The sequence below is a fragment of the Coregonus lavaretus genome (assembly GCF_964263955.1).
Source record: "Coregonus lavaretus genome assembly, chromosome: 20".
Classification (NCBI taxonomy): domain Eukaryota; kingdom Metazoa; phylum Chordata; class Actinopteri; order Salmoniformes; family Salmonidae; genus Coregonus; species Coregonus lavaretus.
Window position 1 is genome coordinate 30,530,521 of NC_140007.1, and position 22,133 is coordinate 30,552,653.

Genomic DNA, 22,133 nt, shown 5'->3' on the forward strand with positions numbered 1-22,133 from the left:
ATATATTAAATAAGATAAGTAGAGACAATAATTAGGATGTGAAACAAATCTTTATTGTTTTTTTTCACCTACTTGCAACGACCATCACACTTAACAGGAGAGGGCAGAACACAACTAGAAAATGTCCACATCACTGATGTCTTATTTCAAGGAGCAGAGAGAAGAGCAGGCTGTCAGTCAGCAGTGTGCCATAAACTTTCACTGTGTACTCTTCAATCTCTCCAAGACTTGTATTGTTTGTTGAAGATCTTCGGTGTATTCCATCCCTCTGGGGCTTTCTTCAGTCCAGCTCGCATCCAGATCCTCTGAAGATTCTTCTCAAAGCGTTTCTGGATACAGGGGCAAAACACAGTCACTATTAGAGATCTCATAATGGCTGTAATAATACAGTAAACAGGTCTGTTCATAATCTGTTGAATGCTGAGTGAACATTATACTTGTCCCTTTAACTAACTGTATTGCTGGCCCATAGTTTACACTTCAGGCAGTTGCCTGGTAACTAGCTAGCTGCTATCTAACACTATCTTAGCTGACAGCTACCATAGAGATCCTGTTGATTTCTTTGACTGCTAGCTGCTTTGCTAGCTAGCTAACGCTACTCTGAACACTCCGATTATGATGAAATAATCCCCTAACAGTTTGGACACGTTTCATAGTATTGCTGGTATGACGTTTACTAACACACATGATTGAATCGACAATTAAACTAATAGTTTCCCAATGACTTACTTGGCAATAGCTACAAGGGTGGCTAACATTAGCATCGATTTTCGTTTTTTTATGTGACTCCAGAAAAGACTTCCGGTCAACCCGAGCCACATGATTTCCGCTAGCTACCACCACCACCAAGTCCAAATTGGGTCTTAATTTAAGGTTAGGGTCAGGTTTAAAATAACATTTTAGGAAGAGAAATTGTAGAAATAGGTTTATGACTTTGTGGCTGTGGTAACTAGTGACAACCAAGTCATCATCTTCATCTTCATCTTCATCTTCTTCTTCTGCTGCTGCTGCTGCTGCTGCCTTTCTTCTTCTTCTTCTTCTTCTTCTTATATGGTATTATTGCGTTCCGCAAACAAGGGGCTGAGGTGCATCCCGCCACATACTGTATGGGAGGAAACTATAGAAAAAATATACATCGGTGCAAACTAGCCACAATAAGGATTAGCCACAGTAGTGGCATTTGGGGTTCGCCTTCAAAGTAAAAGTCCCCCATTAAAAGTCATTAAACCGGATACAAATAGTGGAATCATGCCATATTTGGACTAGATAATGCTAAACAAGTTCGGAATGTTGTTATATAAATTCAACGAAAGACAATAATTAGTTAATTTGACACAAAAAAAGTAAAAATCTGTTGAAATCGCGCTGTGAATGTTGGGGGACTTACACTGAGTGCACAAAACATTATGAACACCTGCTCTTTCCAGGACATAGACGGACCAGATGAATCCAGGTGAAAGCTATAATCCCTTATTGATGTCACTTGTTAAATCCACTTCAATCAGTGTAGATGAAGGGTAGGAGACAGGTTAAAGAATGATTTTTAAGCCTTGAGACAATTGAGACATGGATTGTGTATGTGTGCCATTCAGAGGGTGAATGGGCAAGACAAAAGATGTAAGTGCCTTTGAACGGGGTATGGTAGTGGGTGCCAGACGCACCAGTTTGTGTCAAGAACTGCAACCAACGCTGCTTGGTTTTTCACGCTCAACAGTTGTGTATCAACACGCTCCCATGTATCAAGAATGGTCCACCACCCAAAAGCCAACTTGACACAACTGTGGAAAGCATTGGAGTCAACATGGGCCAGAATCCCTGTAGAACGCTTTCGACACCTTGTAGAGTCCATGACCCGACGAATTGAGGCTGTTCTAAAGGGGGAAAGGGGGCGCAACTCAATATTAGGAAAGTTCCTAATGTTTTGTACACTCAGTGTATATATTAAAAGCACAAATATGAAAACATATGTTGACTAATAAACTTGTTTATACATTGAAAAAAACTACAGAGCAATTCAGTGATCTCGAAAATCAAACATCAACATTTGAAGGAGATGCATATTCTGGTTGGAAAGTTCCATCTGTGCCACTGACTTAGTCTGGCTTTAATTCCAGTTTGTTTACAAATTAATAATTTATATGTTGGATTCAAGTCTCCATCTCAACCAAAAATGTTAGTTCAAGAATACGACTGAATCAAATCAAACTTTAAATGCACTTTAAATAAAGTTTTATTTGATTTAGTCCTATTCTTTAACTTGTATTTTTGGTTGAGATGTGAATCCAACATTCATTATTAACGTAGACTCAATTTGAAATCAACCAAAGCTTAAAACCCTAGGCCTATATGTTTTGTCTATTTTTAGGTGAATCCTGGGTTGAATTGAAACAATAGCTGTTAATGACATCTCATAAGCTACAGTGGGGAGAACAAGTATTTGATACACTGCCGATTTTGCAGGAAACATTCAAACAGTCATGAACCATGCTTTTATCACTTAGAAGGGCAACTCTTCTGCCACTGGAGTGTCAGACATATCATTCCATCTGTCTTCCAAATGCCTAAAAAATACTCGCCATGTACGCACTATGCACCATGTACGCACTACGCACTCCCTGTGAACTCTTATAACAAACAAGCTTGTTCTTGATTTTAACATCACAAAGCAAACATCAAGCACGAGCTGGAGTTGGCATGTACACAGAGCACACAGTGCAGGGACCCATTCCGATGCAATGCATATGCGTGGAATTGTAATAATGAAAACAATATTAAATTGCATTCAATGTTAAAAACACCTTTGATGAAACAAGATGACTCAGCACATCCGCTATAAATATAAAGGCAAGGTTTGTGACTGTCTAGTAATTCTAGCTGTGTGAGTGGCCAAGTTTAATCATGTGCAAGGCTATTGTGTTAAAGCTCAGACACTCCAGTAGGATTGTCAAACGTTTGCCTGCCGACAGTACTTAGCAGATCTGAACAGAGTGTTGGCAGTCAATCTCTTTTGTGTTCACACAGCAAAGACCTTGGAAGTCGTCAGTGACTCAGCCTTGTTAAAATACTCCAAACCAGAAGGTGGCAGTAGCATTGTTTGGCAATGCATATCCGTGTGTATTGCTTATGGTCTAGATTCCAAGCAATCTGCGCTAATGTTGTTATTTTGTAGAAAGCCCTTGTTGATGCTAGCCAGATGGCCACAGCTAGATAACTACAGTGCCTTGCAAAAGTATTCATCCCCCTTGGCGTTTTTCCTATTTTGCTGCAATACAACCTGTAATTTAAATTGATTTTTTATTTTTATTTTATGTAATGGACATACACAAAATAGTCCAAATTGGTGAAGTGAAATTAAAAAAATACCTTGTTTCAAAAAATTCTAAAAAATTAATAACGGAAAAGTGGTGCATGCATATGTTATTCACCCCCTTTTCTATGAAGCCCCTAAATAAGATCTGGTGCAACCAATTACCTTCAGAAGTCACATAATTAGTTAAATAAAGTCCACCTGTGTGCAATCTAAGTGACCTGACCTCAGTATACAGTGGGGAGAACAAGTATTTGATACACTGCCGATTTTGCAGGTTTTCCTACTTACAAAGCATGTAGAGGTCTGTAATTTTTATCATAGGTACACTTCAACTGTGAGAGACAGAATCTAAAACAAAAATCCAGAAAATCACATTGTATGATTTTTAAGTAATTAATTTGCATTTTATTGCATGACATAAGTATTTGATCACCTACCAACCAGTAAGAATTCCGGCTCTCACAGACCTGTTAGTTTTTCTTTAAGAAGCCCTCCTGTTCTCCACTCATTACCCGTATTAACTGCACCTGTTTGAACTCATTACCTGTATAAAAGACACCTGTCCACACACTCAATCAAACAGACTTCAACCTCTCCACAATGGCCAAGACCAGAGAGCTGTGTAAGGACATCAGGGATAAAATTGTAGACCTGCACAAGGCTGGGATGGGCTACAGGACAATAGGCAAGCAGCTTGGTGAGAAGGCAACAACTGTTGGCGCAATTATTAGAAAATGGAAGAAGTTCAAGATGACGGTCAATCACCCTCGGTCTGGGGCTCCATGCAAGATCTCACCTCGTGGGGCATCAATGATCATGAGGAAGGTGAGGGATCAGCCCAGAACTACACGGCAGGCCCTGGTCAATGACCTGAAGAGAGCTGGGACCACAGTCTCAAAGAAAACCCTTAGTAACACACTACGCCGTCATGGATTAAAATCCTGCAGCGCACGCAAGGTCCCCCTGCTCAAGCCAGCGCATGTCCAGGCCCGTCTGAAGTTTGCCAATGACCATCTGGATGATCCAGAGGAGGAATGGGAGAAGGTCATGTGGTCTGATGAGACAGAAATTGAGCTTTTTGGTCTAAACTCCACTCGCCGTGTTTGGAGGAAGAAGAAGGATGAGTACAACCCCAAGAACACCATCCCAACCGTGAAGCATGGAGGTGGAAACATCATTCTTGGGGATGCTTTTCTGCAAAGGGGACAGGACGACTGCACCGTATTGAGGGGAGGATGGATGGGGCCATGTATCGTGAGATCTTGGCCAACAACCTCCTTCCCTCAGTAAGAGCATTGAAGATGGGTCGTAGCTGGGTCTTCCAGCATGACAACGACCCGAAACACACAGCCAGGGCAACTAAGGAGTGGCTCCGTAAGAAGCATCTCAAGGTCCTGGAGTGGCCTAGCCAGTCTCCAGACCTGAACCCAATAGAAAATCTTTGGAGGGAGCTGAAAGTCCGTATTGCCCAGCAACAGCCCCGAAACCTGAAGGATCTGGAGAAGGTCTGTATGGACGAGTGGGCCAAAATCCCTGCTGCAGTGTGTGCATACCTGGTCAAGACCTACAGGAATCTTATGATCTCTGTAATTGCAAACAAAGGTTTCTGTACCAAATATTAAGTTCTGCTTTTCTGATGTATCAAATACTTATGTCATGCAATAAAATGCAAATTAATTACTTAAAAATAATACAATGTGATTTTCTGGATTTTTGTTTTAGATTCCGTCTCTCACAGTTGAAGTGTACCTATGATAAAAATTACAGACCTCTACATGCTTTGTAAGTAGGAAAACCTGCAATTCGGCAGTGTATCAAATACTTGTTCTCCCCACTGTATATATACCTAAAAAGTATTATTGATGATATACAGTATGATTCATAAAGTATGGTAACATTTGATTTGCTCTGTTAAACATACTCTTTGAAATGACTTCGGTAGCAATAGTCAATCTATAACATTTTAAAGTGGAGGATTCTCAATAATCATTCTCACGATAGCACATTGGTAGTAGTCAGTGGCAAATGTCAAAGCCAAGCAGGGCTGGGGATCAGTTAAAACCCTGGTTGAGAGACCAGAAGTGTAACTGTTGATAGATCAATTCTCCAGTAGATGCTGTTCAGCCTATTGTTTTTTTTCTCTTCCTGATAGTGGTTATAACGTTGAAGATGTGACGTTGTTTCAAAGGTACAAATTCAACATATTTTATACAAGGTTTGTCTATGTTGAAAATTGGTTACCATGATGTCATAATCCTGGGGTTGAAATTTCATAGATTCCACCTCACAATACGTTGACAAATTACATTAAAACAATCTTGATTCAACCAGTTTGTGCCCAGTTTTTATTTATTTATGTAAATGTCCGTGGCTATGCTGTACAGGCAATGGTAAGTATGATGTACTCACTCACTACATCAAACTATGCTTCCCCATTAAGCCACGAAACCTTTATAACAAACAAAACGGTACTGTAGCGAGTTAAAAATAATACAATTTTCTCTACAAAATTCAAAACTCAGCAAGACATCGGAACGAATCCAGGCTCTTTATTTCATATTTTGGCTATATTTACAAATGAGGGGGAAAACATATTTACAAGATAATTTCTTACAGGAATGCACTATTAAAACATAACACAAATACAATCATTTGAATAGATCACACTGAAGCAGTTTTCACACATTTTCTAAATAATGTATAATTTAAATTCCAGTTTCCTGATTCGGCAGTGCGGCAAAGTGCTTTACTAGATCCCAATCTCCAATGTGACTATAACATACGCACAGCAACTGAAATAAAACAATAATATGCACATGTAAGTGTACACCACTAGAGGGCACCAGCTCTCTTTTGTGATATTGGAAATGTAGCTTTTCGTCCACACTGGACTAATGTAAAGACTAAAGAGTATAGCCTAACATAAAGACATAGGGAACGTTAGATGTTGTGAGTAGTACCAGTATATCGTTGATAAAATAAACAAATGCATCTGTCTAAGTAATTTTCACACATTGATACCATTTCTCGCCCACTTGATAGTGATGAGATACTGACTCAATAATATGGCTACGAATACGGAGTTTCCGTACACCCACTGCCTCTATGGAAACCTTTTTCTCAAAGCTAAGGATCCGAATCACGTTCTGCGCATGTTATTTTGTTCACACTCCACCTCCATTTACGTTCCTCTCTACTCACCCTCTTCTGAACCATGATGATGAATCCTATCTTTCTGAACAGCTGAAATAAAAAACCCTGTGGCGATTTGAACGAACATTAATTATTATGCTGCTCTGGTCCATGTGGCACAGTTACAGCATGTAAGAGCAGAGGAGTAGAGTAGCCTCCACTTCTAGAGACTGGTGGTGGTTAGCCACATCAAATAACTTATTTATAGAACATTCCTTCAATGGTTTCATTCAGTACAGAGAAAATGACAGAGGTATACAGTAGGCTACACACGTTTTATTGTTTAACTGCCACAAGTGTTATGATGTTGTAGCTGGGATAAACCCTGGGAGGAAATACCAAAGGATGAATGGCATCTTTCTTTAAGTCATCTCTAAACAGGGATCTAGGGCAAGAGGTGAACGTGTAGCTTTATTCACAAAGTAAAGATATAAGAATGAAATAATATCCAAAAGGCAATTTAATATAAAAGCTATCAGGGCAATTTTAGTTAGATAGACATATACAGTATCTGTTCAATCAATGTCTGTTCTACATTCAACCTTTGTTGTTCTATGTTGCCTTTCCTCACACATAAGGCAACCACAAGTCACTTTATAGTTTTGACCTTTTATTGAGCAGACTGTGGGCTAGTTTTTGTTTATTTTCAAACTTACTTTCAAATTGTACTTGAACGCTAAGGTCACCAGTGATAAAAACATGGCACACAATGTGTTAATTTGGCAGTACTCAACATAATAAACAGGGTTGTATGTATAATGTATATCTAACTGTATGACACAATCATGATTTTCACTTAAAGAAATGTCATTGTTGGGCTCCAGTAGATCCGGCGTGGAGTGTCAACTGAGGTTCCATAGTGGATAGGACTATACTCTATATAACAGGCACAAACTGTAGTATTCATCTCTGTACATTATCAATCTATCAACAGCCTAATCATTTTAATAAAACAGTGAAATATACTGTAGAATAATAGGTGGTGCCCCATCTCACCCCCAAATAACACCAAATAAATAAATAAAAACATATTTTCCTTTGCTGGTACCGATGGCAATACTGTAGATCGGCAGACAAGCTGATTGGATGGACTAATACAGTAGATTATCCAATACAGTTATGAATTACCCGTGTAGTCATCAACACATCTCTACATACCTGACCTCAGTAACCTGCTTGATACACAACAGAACAGAGAGCTGTTTCTGTGGACAGAAAGAACAAAGCTAAAATGGCCTGTTAGCTTATAATTATGGTTCACAAGAATAAATAGGTACCAGTTAGCAATGAGCATTCTGTGTTCAAAAACAATGTGGAACATAAAACAGAACTTCCCCATATTCATGTCATCTGAAACCATGCATTGTCCAATTACTGTCTGCTTCTGGCCATGTTGATAAGGGTAGAAATGAATAATGAAGGTATAGAAAAACTGTACTTGCAAGGTATAAGGCTATGTCCATTCTTTCTTGTTACATATCTATCTTGATTTTAATTTACAGTATGAGCAGGTGAGGCTTGACGTACATTGTATATTGTGATGACAATATCCCAGCTATTGTATATTGAGAATAAAATATTCACTCTGTCAGAGCAACTGTTTTTGGCTGTACAGTTAAAGCTATGGCTAATAGACGAATTACAATCACTTTACCTGTAAAATCACTAACACATTCAACTGTATTCAACATAACCAATGGACATTTAATTAAAAAGCACACATATTTGTTGTTGGATATTTGGTATTTTAAATTAAATCGGTTCAATTAATAGATTTTTTCAGGCAGTGCTACTGTCACTATAATGTACAATCCATATGACTATACCAACATGCCCCTCCAAAAGTCTCTGGCAGAGTTCAATATCGCTGTAGCTACAGTGTGATCCACGTGTCTACATACAGTAGGCCTCAACAAAACTGAACCAAAGGTACCATTTGTTCACTGGGACAAACCTATTTACACAAAACCAGGCAGAAGATGTGTGTAGAGACAGAGAGGCGAGGGAGTGAGCAGAACGAAATGACACTGTGCAAAAGTTTGCCCCTCTGTGTATGACTTCCTCTCATGGCACGGCACGCCACCACCCACGCCACCGCCGGGGCTTCTGGGAAGGGGTGGTCTGGCCTCACTGACCAGCAGACTATCCAGGGTCCACTTCCTCATCCCCATCGTCGTCATTGGTTACGGCGAAAGCCTGTGCTCGTCTCATCTCCCGGAAGGATTGTGTCTTATGGGAATGCTTTAGGGACAGGAGGCATAAGACAAGACTCTTACTTAAAGTTGACATGACAAAATAAAATGCAAATGAGGCAGTGCAGGATTTGTGTGTCCTTTAGAGGAGTTCTTAAACACTTGACATGTGTACTTATGAGTAAATACATGTAGTTACAGTATATACTGTTTAATGGAGTCCACCGCTTTCTAAATCATTCATCCATGATAGAACCCCATTCGGAGAGAGACAGTCAGACTAACCTGCAGATGGACACCCAGGAAATAACCAGGCTAACAGTTCTGGACAGGAAGGATACACAGACAGAGATGCATAGTGAGCAAGAAGAATTTACACAACAACTACAACAGTTACCACATGACCACAGTAATGAGAATACAACAACAGCAGTAGTAACAGAAGTACAACATCTGAAGTTACAATACCAATGTTCACTTAACAGAATAAAAGAAGAATTCATGCAAAGGCAGGGAGCACACATCTATTTACAGTGAGCAAGGAATTAGACAGAGGAACAGCTGTAGACCCCTAGCCCTTTGAGGCCCAGTATGGATGATGTCTCACCGATGAGGACTGACTATCTTGTGGCCGGTCCAGTTTAATGCGGATATCTGACCCTTTACCCCCATCAAGTTTACCAGGACCTGGATAATAAAACACATGACCTCAACAGTTATGATCCTGGACCAAGTTGTACTGGGAGAAACATACAGTATACAGCCTTCTCTGACTCAATACGGCTATAAATCAGACATACAGTGGGGAGAACAAGTATTTGATACACTGCCGATTTTGCAGGTTTTCCTACTTACAAAGCATGTAGAGGTCTGTAATTTTTATCATAGGTACACTTCAACTGTGAGAGACAAAATCTAAAACAAAAATCCAGAAAATCACGTTGTATGATTTTTAAGTAATTAATTTGCATTTTATTGCATGACATAAATATTTGATCACCTACCAACCAGTAAGAATTCCGGCTCTCACAGAACTGTTAGTTTTTCTTTAAGAAGCCCTCCTGTTCTCTACTCATTACCTGTATTAACTGCACCTGTTTGAACTCGTTACCTGTATAAAAGACACCTGTCCACACACTCAATCAAACAGACTTCAACCTCTCCACAATGGCCAAGACCAGAGAGCTGTGTAAGGACATCAGGGATAAAATTGTAGACATGCACAAGGCTGAGATGGGCTACAGGACAATAGGCAAGCAGCTTGGTGAGAAGGCAACAACTGTTGGCGCAATTATTAGAAAATGGAAGAAGTTCAAGATGACGGTCAATCACCCTCGGTCTGGGGCTCCATGCAAGATCTCACCTCGTGGGGCATCAATGATCATGAGGAAGGTGAGGGATCAGCCCAGAACTACACGGCAGGACCTGGTCAATGACCTGAAGAGAGCTGGGACCACAGTCTCAAAGAAAACCATTAGTAACACACTACGCCGTCATGGATTAAAATCCTGCAGCGCACGCAAGGTCCCCCTGCTCAAGCCAGCGCATGTCCAGGCCCGTCTGAAGTTTGCCAATGACCATCTGGATGATCCAGAGGAGGAATGGGAGAAGGTAATGTGGTCTGATGAGACAAAAATAGAGCTTTTTGGTCTAAACTCCACTCACCGTGTTTGGAGGAAGAAGAAGGATGAGTACAACCCCAAGAACACCATCCCAACCGTGAAGCATGGAGGTGGAAACATCATTCTTTGGGGATTATTTTCTGCAAAGGGGACAGGACGACTGCACCGTATTGAGGGGAGGATGGATGGGGCCATGTATCGCGAGATCTTGGCCAACAACCTCCTTCCCTCAGTAAGAGCATTGAAGATGGGTCGTGGCTGGGTCTTCCAGCATGACAATGATTCGAAACACACAGCCAGGGCAATTAAGTAGTGGCTCCGTAAGAAGCATCTCAAGGTCCTGGAGTGGCCTAGCCAGTCTCCAGACCTGAACCCAATATAAAATCTTTGGAGGGAGCTGAAAATCCGTATTGCCCAGCGACAGCCCCGAAACCTGAAGGATCTGGAGAAGGTCTGTATGGAGGAGTTGGCCAAAATCCCTGCTGCAGTGTGTGCATACCTGGTCAAGACCTACAGGAAACGTATGATCTCTGTAATTGCAAACAAAGGTTTCTGTACCAAATATTAAGTTCTGCTTTTCTGATGTATCAAATACTTATGTCATGCAATAAAATGCAAATTAATTACTTAAAAATCATACAATGTGATTTTCTGGATTTTTGTTTTAGATTCCGTCTCTCACAGTTGAAGTGTACCTATGATAAAAATTACAGACCTCTACATGCTTTGTAAGTAGGAAAACCTGCAAAATCGGCAGTGTATCAAATACTTGTTCTCCCCACTGTATCTACATCATCAAACTGCCAAATGTTGTATTTATTTTGGTATGACCTTTATTTAACCAGGTAGGTCATTGAGAAACCCTCTTTTACAATAACAACCTGGCAAGCAACAGTTATTGACTTCTAGACTCATATGTACCTTATGCCCTCTTTTGTGTACATCTACAATCTCCCCCTAGCCTCCTAGCCTCCTAGCTTTCTAGCCTCCTAGCCTCCTAGCCTCCTAGCTTCCTAGCTTCCTAGCTTCCTAGCTTCCTAGCCTCCTAGCCTCCTAGCTTCCTAGCCTCCTAGCCTCCTAGCTTCCTAGCCTCCTAGCCTCCTAGCCTCCTAGCCTCCTAGCTTCCTAGCCTCCTAGCCTCCTAGCCTCCTAGCCTCCTAGCTTCCTAGCCTCCTAGCCTCCTAGCTTCCTAGCCTCCTAGCCTCCTAGCCTCCCAGGCACTTCTTCTCACCTGGCGAGCTGCCTCGGCTAGTGCTGCTCATACTGTCCTCCAGCCATGTGCTGTAGGTTAACGAGTCCTGCTTGTGTGGCGTCCCCGCTGATGACAGGCTCTCCTGGGGAACACACATGGGCAAGAGGTTAAAAGCATGGCCAAAACACGCACACACACAAGCACACACACACAACGCAGGCATGCACGTACACACACACACACGCAAGCACGCACACAAGCACACACACACACTCACCATGCCAGTGTCGTAGTCCTCCGTGGCCTCTGTCTCGTTTTCCTCCACCACACTGGCGAAGCTGCTGGCGTTGGAGGAGGAGCGGGAAAGGTCATGACCCTCAGGGATAGACTGAGCCCTGTTGTTACAAAGAGCAAAACTACATCCTGAGTCAGTCAGCCATCCACAATGTGACAGGACCATGCCTGCATTAATAGTCCACCGATAGAACTACAAACTGTGTTACACATACACTGTCTGGAGTAGAAGACGTACATATTTTAGGGTACTTGGGTGGGTACCTAAATCACATTGTCCTAGTGACGTTGAACTTGATAGCGCATTATTCATGTTGATATGATGCTTACATTTTAATGTGAATGATCATATTGGCCTATATGTCTGTGTTGAAATGTCATCTACTCACGTGTTCTTTGTAGTGAGCACTTCTGGTGAGCTCTGATTGGATGAGTTCTCAGACTTGGGGTCCTGAGAGGCGTGGTCATTGTCAGGGTTCTTCTGTGTGCCAGGTAAACACTCCCTACCGCTGTGGCTGCTGCTGAGGGGGGAGGGGACAAGGCTGAATAAGTACATATGAATACAGAGACAGGGCGGTAGATACAAGGACAGGGATAGGATCAGGACATCAGAGAGAAACACAAGACATTATGACTAACATGCAATGGGTATCATAAGTATTAACCCCCCTTGGATTATTTCACATCTTGTTTTGTGACAAAGTGGGATTGAAATAGATTCAATTGTGATTTTTTTGTCATTGATCGACACAAGATACTCCATAATGTCAAAGTGAAAATAAAATTATACACATTTTAACCAATTAATAAAAATGTAATTGTTGCAAAAGTATTTACCCCTTTTGTTTAGGCAAGCCTAAATGAGATCAGGAATAACATTTGGCTCAACAAATCACATAATAAGTTACATGGACTCACTCTGTGTGAAATAATTGGGCTTAACATGATGTTTGAATGACTACCCCTTCCTCTGTCCCCCATACATACAACATCTGTAAGGTCCCTCAGTCAGGTATTGAATTTCAAGCACAGATTCAACTACAAAGACCATGGAGCTTTTTGAAAGCCTCAAAGAAGGGCAGTGATTGGTAGATGGGTAACAATAACAAATCAGATATTGAATATCAGTTTAAGCATGGTCAAGTTAATAATTATGCTGTGGATGATGTATTAAACCACCCAGACACAACAAATATACAGTCATCCTTCTGAACTGAGCTGCAGGACAGGAAGGAAATTGCTCAGGGATGTCACCATGAGGCCATTGGTGATATTATTTTAAAACAGCTACAGAGTTCAATGGCTGTGAAGGGAGAAAACTGAGGATGGATTAACAACATTGTGGTTACTCCACAAAAATGACCTAGAGTTAAAAGAATAATAAATATACAGAATAAAAATATTCCAAAACATGCACCCTGTTCCTGTATGGAACAAGGCACTAAAGTAATACTGCAAAAAAACACGACAAAGGAATACTTTCTTTGGCCTAAATGCAAAACCTTATGTTTGGGTCAAATCCAACACAACACATCACTGAGTAACTGCCTCCTTATTTTCAAACATGGTGGTGGCTGTTTGACATCAGCAAAGACTGGGGAGTTTTTTCAGGATAAAAATAAACGGGATGGAGCTAAGCACAGGCAAAATCCTAGAGCAAAACCTGCTTCAGTCTGCTTTATACCACTGGGTAGAGTAATTTACCTTTAAGCAGGACAATGGCTTACAACACAAGGCCAAATATACACTGGAGTTGCTTACCAAGAAGACAGTGAATTTTCCTGTGGCCAAGTTACAGTTTTGACTTAAAACTGCTTGAAAATCTATGGCAAGACTTGAAAATTGCTGCCTAGCCATGATCCCCAACACATTGACAGAGCTTGAAGAATAATGGGAAAATATTGCACAATCCAGGTGTGCAAAGCTCTTAGAGACTTACCCAAGAAGACTCACAGCTGTAATCACTGCCAAAGGTGTTTCTAACATGTATGGACTCATACTTATGTAATCAAGGTATATTAGTGTTTTTTAATTTTCCATAAAATAAAATAGAATTGATAGCATTTTTCTTCTACTTTGACATTATAGACCATTAAAAATCTTAACGCAACAAATGTGAAACAAAATGTGAATATTTATGATACCCACTGTATCAACATCGCTTACATTTTCTCGTGGACTTCCTGGATATTCTCAATACCGATGGCACTGCTGCGTCTGGAGCTAAATGGACCAGACTTCTTCCTGGTTGGACTCTTCCCAGGGATGATCAAAGACTGACAGGACAAGAAGAAAACAACCAGTGAGCACCATGACATCACCTCTTTCCCAATAACAGCCTATCAATAGCCAATAACATGGCATCTGTCATTACTGTTAACGCTGTAGTTATTGCATTGTTATGCTCTGTTATTTTTTTTCTAGTATGTTAGGTGTTATTTAAGCAATAAGGCCTGAGGGGGTGTGGTATATGGTAAATACACCACGGCTAAGGGCTGTTCTTAAGCACGACGCAATGCGGAGTGCTAGGACACAGCCCTTAGCCGTGGTATATTGGCCATATATCACAAACCCCCGAGGTGGCTTATTGCTATTATAAACTGGTTACCAACGTAATTAGAGCAGTAAAAATAAATGTTTTGTCATACCCATGGTATACGGTCTGATATACCACAGCTTTCAGACAATCAGCATTCAGGGCTCGAACCACCCAGTTTATAATACACAGTATATCATCACTTGTATTTTCAAAATGCCATGACTTTCAAGGTATTGTATTATTATTCACTATAAATCGTGAGACAATTCAACCCATCTCTGTGGAAAGTACAAGATGTTCTATCTTGCGTAAGAGTGAATCATTATTATCAGGCTACGTACAGAGTAACCATTCTTATGCCTTGGAGTTGTAGCTAACAGAGATAAGAAAACATTAGAATATGCACTTAGAGGCTTAGCAACAAGCCCCAATGCCACTCCGTTTGGCTAGTGAGAGCAGAGCATGAGATAAAAGATGAGTTCTAGTGCTCCAGGGCTTACCACTAAAATGTGCTTTCTGACTGAACGCTTTGTTCACTCAATCTCCCTTTGTAAGCTCTCAAAATAAGGACTTGAAAAATAGCTTGTATCTAATGTGAGCTTCAAAGAGCTTGAGAGGAATGTATGTTTTATTTTTGGGGGGATGTTCTCTAAACATGACTATTCATAGTTTTAAACAAATGGAGAATTAGCTAAACAAGATTTGCATGTTGAGAGATATGCTTGTGGAGACTACAGAGGGTGAACACACAATACAATGTAACAACAAAACAAGGAAATATGCAAGACAACAAAGACCAGTTAAGTGAGGGCTAAGGGCATTAAACGGACCACCTGTCTCTATGCACTTATACAAAACGTTATTTGTGCTAGCGTTGTATCTACAGTATATCTGATGTCCTATGGATCAAAGGCTAGTGTACAGTGTGTGATGTAGTTCAAACAGTTGAGAGAGGCAAGTCATTTCACTTGTCTCAGTAATACTATAGCTTTAGAATATGTGTATAATACTGTAAAGATGCAATCTCCTGCTAAGAAAGTCAAGTATTTCATAAACGAGGAGTCGTCCTTTTGCATTTATGGAGTGGTTGCCCTGGAATCCTAAAGTTCTGGTTCACTGATCAACCATAGGAAAAGTGTTTGTCACGATGCAGTGTAGTCATGCAGAGAAATAAGACACAGAGAGGAAGAGTAGTAAGGAGGGAGTAGTTAGAATTAGATATGAACCTCTTCTACTGCTCCTATCCCTATGGCACTGCCTCGACGTCCATATTTACTGGGACTTTTCCCTGGGACAAGCAATGACTGAGTCATTCAGAGAGAGAGAGAGAGAGAGAGAGAGAGAGAGCGAGAGAGAGAGAGAGAGAGAGAGAGAGAGAGAGAGAGAGAGAGGAGAGAGGAGAGGGAGAGGGAGAGGGAGAGAGAGAGAGGAGAGAGAGAGAGAGAGAGAGAGAGAGAGAGAGAGAGAGAGAGAGAGAGAGAGAGAGAGAGAGAGAGAGAGAGAGAGAGGGAGAGAGAGAAAGACCATGAGATTACATGCAGCAAGTTATGTTAATAAAACAAAATACTTTAAAACACATGTTATATCTGGAGGTTACAAATAAAAGCACAGTTATAAAACATTGACAGAGCGAGAGAGACTTTGGGCAACACGGGTGCAACAGAGGCAGTGAAATGGGGAGAGACACTTTAGCAGAGAGAAAAAATGGCCCATAGAATTGGGCCTGTGAGGAAGAGGATGATGGAGTCATGGAGAAGAAGAGGAAAAGCAGAAAACAAGTACACATACATGTTACAGGGTTAGAGAGCACAGCAGACATGGTCATGAACAAGAAGAACGCCTCCAGTACAGTCACATACAGGTTGGTTACAAATATTGTTCAAAGCACTTGTTATTTGTTTCATGCTTAATCAACATGTTTTCTTTGAGTCTTTTCTATTTATGTGACATCTTAGACAAAGGGGTGACTTAATAGAGAAAGATCTTGTGACTTCCCAAATTAAGTTCCTCTCAGATTTGATATAAATGTATATCCTATGTTTCATCAACAATCTTAGTGGTATAATACATCCCAAACATACAGCATGACAAATATATTTTTGCAGGAAACATTCAAACAGTCATGAACCATGCTTTTATCACTTAGAAGGGCAACTCTTCTGCCACTGGAGTGTCAGACATATCATTCCATCTGTCTTCCAAATGCCTAAAAAATACTCGCCATGTACGCACTATGCACCATGTACGCACTACGCACCATGTACGCACTATGCACCATGTACGCACTACGCACTCCCTGTGAACTCTTATAACAAACAAGCTTGTTCTTGATTTAAACATCACAAAGCAAACATCAAGCACGAGCTGGAGTTGGCATGTACACAGAGCACACAGTGCAGGGACCCATTCTGATGCAATGCATATGCGTGGAATTGTAATAATGAAAACAATATTAAATTGCATTCAATGTTAAAAACACCTTTGATAAAACAAGATGACTCAGCACATCCGCTATAAATATAAAGGCAAGGTTTGTGACTGTCTAGTAATTCTAGCTGTGTGAGTGGCCAAGTTTAATCATGTGCAAGGCTATTGTGTTAAAGCTCAGACACTCCAGTAGGATTGTCAAACGTTTGCCTGCCGACAGTACTTAGCAGATCTGAACAGAGTGTTGGCAGTCAATCTCTTTTGTGTTCACACAGCAAAGACCTTGGAAGTCGTCAGTGACTCAGCCTTGTTAAAATACTCCAAACCAGAAGGTGGCAGTAGCATTGTTTGGCAATGCATATCCGTGTGTATTGCTTATGGTCTAGATTCCAAGCAATCTGCGCTAATGTTGTTATTTTGTAGAAAGCCCTTGTTGATGCTAGCCAGATGGCCACAGCTAGATAACTACAGTGCCTTGCAAAAGTATTCATCCCCCTTGGCGTTTTTCCTATTTTGCTGCATTACAACCTGTAATTTAAATTGATATTTTATTTTTATTTTATGTAATGGACATACACAAAATAGTCCAAATTGGTGAAGTGAAATTAAAAAAATACCTTGTTTCAAAAAATTCTAAAAAATTAATAACGGAAAAGTGGTGCATGCATATGTTATTCACCCCCTTTTCTATGAAGCCCCTAAATAATATCTGGTGCAACCAATTACCTTCAGAAGTCACATAATTAGTTAAATAAAGTCCACCTGTGTGCAATCTAAGTGACCTGACCTCAGTATACAGTGGGGAGAACAAGTATTTGATACACTGCCGATTTTGCAGGTTTTCCTACTTACAAAGCATGTAGAGGTCTGTAATTTTTATCATAGGTACACTTCAACTGTGAGAGACGGAATCTAAAACAAAAATCCAGAAAATCACATTGTATGATTTTTAAGTAATTAATTTGCATTTTATTGCATGACATAAGTATTTGAGCACCTACCAATCAGTAAGAATTCCGGCTCTCACAGACCTGTTAGTTTTTCTTTAAGAAGCCCTCCTGTTCTCCACTCATTACCTGTATTAACTGCACCTGTTTGAACTCGTTAACTGTATAAAAGACACCTGTCCACACACTCAATCAAACAGACTCCAACCTCTCCACAATGGCCAAGACCAGAGAGCTGTGTAAGGATATCAGGGATAAAATTGTAGACCTGCACAACGCTGGGATGGGCTACAGGACAATAGGCAAGCAGCTTGGTGAGAAGGCAACAACTGTTGGCGCAATTATTAGAAAATGGAAGAAGATCAAGATGACGGTCAATCACCCTCGGTCTGGGGCTCCATGCAAGATCTCACCTCGTGGGGCATCAATGATCATGAGGAAGGTGAGGGATCAGCCCAGAACTACACGGCAGGACCTGGTCAATGACCTGAAGAGAGCTGGGACCACAGTCTCAAAGAAAACCATTAGTAACACACTAAGCCGTCATGGATTAAAATCCTGCAGCGCACGCAAGGTCCCCCTGCTCAAGCCAGCGCATGTCCAGGCCCGTCTGAAGTTTGCCAATGACCATCTGGATGATCCAGAGGAGGAATGGGAGAAGGTCATGTGGTCTGATGAGACAAAAATAGAGCTTTTTGGTCTAAACACTCGCCGTGTTTGGAGGAAGAAGAAGGATGAGTACAACCCCAAGAACACCATCCCAACCATGAAGCATGGAGGTGGAAACATCATTCTTTGGGGATGCTTTTCTGCAAAGGGGACAGGACTACTGCACCGTATTGAGGGGAGGATGGATGGGGCCATGTATCGCGAGATCTTGGCCAACAACCTCCTTCCCTCAGTAAGAGCATTGAAGATGGGTCATGGCTGGGTCTTCTAGCATGACAACGACCCGAAACACACAGCCAGGGCAACTAAGGAGTGGCTCCGTAAGAAGCATCTCAAGGTCCTGGAGTGGCCTAGCCAGTCTCCAGACCTGAACCCAATAGAACATCTTTGGAGGGAGCTGAAAATCCATATTGCCCAGCAACAGCCCCGAAACCTGAAGGATCTGGAGAAGGTCTGTATGGAGGAGTGGGCCAAAATCCCTGCTGCAGTGTGTGCAAACCTGGTCAAGACCTACAGGAAACGTATGATCTCTGTAATTGCAAACAAAGGTTTCTGTACCAAATATTAAGTTCTGCTTTTCTGATGTATCAAATACTTATGTCATGCAATAAAATGCAAATTAATTACTTAAAAATCATACAATGTGATTTTCTGGATTTTTGTTTTAGATTCTGTCTCTCACAGTTGAAGTGTACCTATGATAAAAATTACAGACCTCTACATGCTTTGTAAGTAGGAAAACCTGCAAAATCGGCAGTGTATCAAATACTTGTTCTCCCCACTGTATATACACCTGTTCTGAAAGGCCCCAGAGTCTGCAACACCACTAAGCAAGGGGCACCACCAAGCAAGCGGCACCAAGAAGACCAAGGAGCTCTCCAAACAGGTCAGGGACAAAGTTGTGGAGAAGTACAGATCAGGGTTGCGTTATAAAAAAATATCCGAAACTTTGAACATCCCACGGAGCACCATTAAATCCATTATAAAAAAATTGAAAGAATATGGCACCACAACAAACCTGCTAAGAGAGAGCCGCCCACCAAAACTCACAGACCAGGCAAGGAGGGCATTAATCAGAGAGGCAACCAAGAGACCAAAGATAACCCTGAAGGAGCTGCAAAGCTCCACAGCGGAGATTGGAGTATCTGTCCATAGGACCACTTTAAGCCGTACACTCCACAGAGCTGGGCTTTACGGAAGAGTGGCCAGAAAAAAGCCATTACTTAAAGAAAAAAATAAGCAAACACGTTTGGTGTTTGCCAAAAGGCATGTGGGAGACTCCCCAAACATATGGAAGAAGGTACTCTGGTCAGATGAGACTAAAATTGAGCTTTTTGGCCATCAAGGAAAACGTTATGTCTGGCGCAAACCCAAGACCTCTCATCACCCCTAGAACACCATCCCCACAGTGAAGAATGGTGGTGGCAGCATCATGCTGTGGGGATGTTTTTCATCGGCGGGGACTGGGAAACTGGTCAGAATTGAAGGAATGATGGATGGCGCTAAATACAGGGAAATTATTGAGGGAAACCTGTTTCAGTCTTCCAGAGATTTGAGACTGGGACAGAGGTTCACCTTCCAGCAGGACAATGACCCTAAGCATACTGCTAAAGCAACACTCGAGCGGTTTAAGGGGAAACATTTACTGTAAATGTTTTGGAATGTCACGGATTCAGCCGAGGCTGCCCCTCCTCCTTGCTCGGGCAGGCTTCGGCGTTCGTCGTCACTGGAGTACTAGCTGCTACCGATCCATGTATCTATGTTCGACTTGTTTTGTCTTAATTGGTCACACCTGTTTCCCATCATGTAGTTATGTCTTCCCTATTTAACCCTCTGCCTCACACTTTGTGTTGTGCGTGTTTGTTCATGTTTTGGTTGTCGTTAGTGTGTGGGTTTGTTCCCTCCCTGCGTGGAGGTTGTTGTTCATTCTTTTACCCACAAGAAAAGTACGCCTTTTGATTAGCTCTGTGTCCTGCGCCTGACTTCGCCTACCGCATTTCACTGACGCCTTGACAGAAACACGCACCATAACATGGAGTCAGCAGGTACAGCTATGCCAGCCGGATCGATGGAGGAACGTGTCCAACAACAAGCGGCCATGATCCAGGCTCTCGGCACCGCTATGGAACGAGTAGTTAATACTATGGAGCGATGGGAGAGAGGAGGTATCCCTATACCTCCTCCAATTACACCACCACCTACCCCGATGTCCATCTCTTCACCATCTGGGTCCAGTGGGATTCGGCTCTCGCTCCCGAGGGCTTATGACGGTACAGCTGCCGGGTGTCAGGGTTTTCTGCTCCAGGTAGAGTTCTACCTGGCAACCATCCACCCGGCTCCCTCGGTATAAGAGAGTGTGTCCGCCCTCATCTCCTGTCTGTCCGGTAAAGCGCTGGAGTGGGCCAATGCCGAGTGGGGGGGAATAGACGCCGCAACTGTAAGCTATGCAGAGTTTACCCGCCGCTATAGGGCGGTATTTGATCATCCACGAGAGGGGAGAGTGGCGGGTGAACGTCTATTCCACCTCAGACAGGGGAAGAGGAGCGCGCAGGAATTTGCACTGGACTTTCGGACTCTGGCTGCCAGCGCAGGATGGAATGATAGGGCCCTCGTCGACCACTACCGTTGCAACTTAAGGGAGGACGTTCGTCGGGAATTGGCCTGCAGGGACACCAACCTAAACCTGGACCAACTGGTGGATATGTCAATCCGACTGGATAACCTGTTGGCCACCCGCGGACGTCCGGATCAGGGGCCATCCATTCCATCCCCCAGCACCTCTGACCCTACCCCTATGGAGCTCGGAGGTGCTGCTATGAGGGAGACCGGTAGAGGGGCCGTCCCCTGCACCAACTGTGGCCGCAGAGGACACACTGCTGGTCGGTGCTGGGGAGGGCCTTCAAGGAGTTGAGGCAGTAGGTAGCGCACTGGTGAACCGTTTCAGGTGAGTAGGCACCCAACTCACCCAGAGCTCCCTGTTGCGCATATGTGTATAAATGTTGTATTTCCCGAGTTTTCTTCTCATTCCCAGCATAAGGCGCTAGTAGATACAGGCGCAACTGGGAACTTTATTGATCGTCAGTTTACCCGTAGGTTAGGGATTCCTATTGTGCCAGTTGATGTGCCCTTCCCTATACATGCCCTAGATAGTTGCCCTTTAGGGTCAGGTCCGATTAGGGAGGTCACAGGAGGGGCATGAGGAAATAAGTAGTCTATATCTGATTGATTCTCCTGCGTTTCCAGTGGTGTTGGGGCTTCCCTGGTTAACTTCTCATGACCCCACTATTTCATGGCAACAGAGGGCTCTCAAGGGATGGTCAAGTCAGTGCTTGGGGAGGTGTGTAGGTGTTTCCGTAGGGGCAACTACGGTGGAAAGTCCAAACCAGGTTCCCACCATGCACATTCCGCCTGAATATGCCGATTTGGCTCTCGCCTTCTGTAAAAAGAAGGCGACTCAATTACCACCCCATCGACAGGGGGATTGTGCGATAAACCTCCAGGTAGGCGCTGCGCTTCCCCGGAGTCACGTGTATCCTCTGTCACAGGAAGAGACAGCGGCTATGGAAACATATGTCACCGAATCTCTGAGACAAGGATACATTCGGCCGTCCACTTCCCCTGTGTCATCAAGTTTATTTTTTGTGAAGAAGAAGGATGGTGGCTTACGCCCGTGCATTGACTACCGTGGTCTAAATCAGATCACTGTAAAATACAGCTATCCATTACCTCTGATTGCGAGCATGATGGAG

General features: G+C 42.3%; 1 protein-coding gene across 7 annotated transcripts in view; it reads right to left on the reverse strand.

The window, feature by feature from the left end:
* Window positions 1–5,843: 5,843 nt before the first annotated feature.
* LOC311148324 (rap1 GTPase-activating protein 1-like) overlaps window positions 5,844–22,133 on the reverse strand; it is a 31,921-nt gene continuing 15,631 nt past the window's right edge. For 4 of the 7 annotated variants that reach the window (XM_084185251.1, XM_084185254.1, XM_084185256.1 and 1 more), the window contains 8 exons: window positions 15,568–15,645; window positions 13,969–14,078; window positions 12,192–12,323; window positions 11,786–11,924; window positions 11,548–11,650; window positions 9,302–9,381; window positions 8,980–9,018; window positions 5,844–8,743 (listed from right to left, as the gene is read on the reverse strand). In XM_084185251.1, coding sequence (XP_084041377.1) covers window positions 9,010–9,018; window positions 9,302–9,381; window positions 11,548–11,650; window positions 11,786–11,924; window positions 12,192–12,323; window positions 13,969–14,078; window positions 15,568–15,645 — 651 coding nt within the window. In that variant the 3' untranslated portion in view covers window positions 5,844–8,743; window positions 8,980–9,009. The remainder of the gene's footprint in view (window positions 8,744–8,979; window positions 9,019–9,301; window positions 9,382–11,547; window positions 11,651–11,785; window positions 11,925–12,191; window positions 12,324–13,968; window positions 14,079–15,567; window positions 15,646–22,133) is intronic. The other 3 variants (XM_084185252.1, XM_084185253.1, XM_084185257.1) reach the window with 3 other exon arrangements.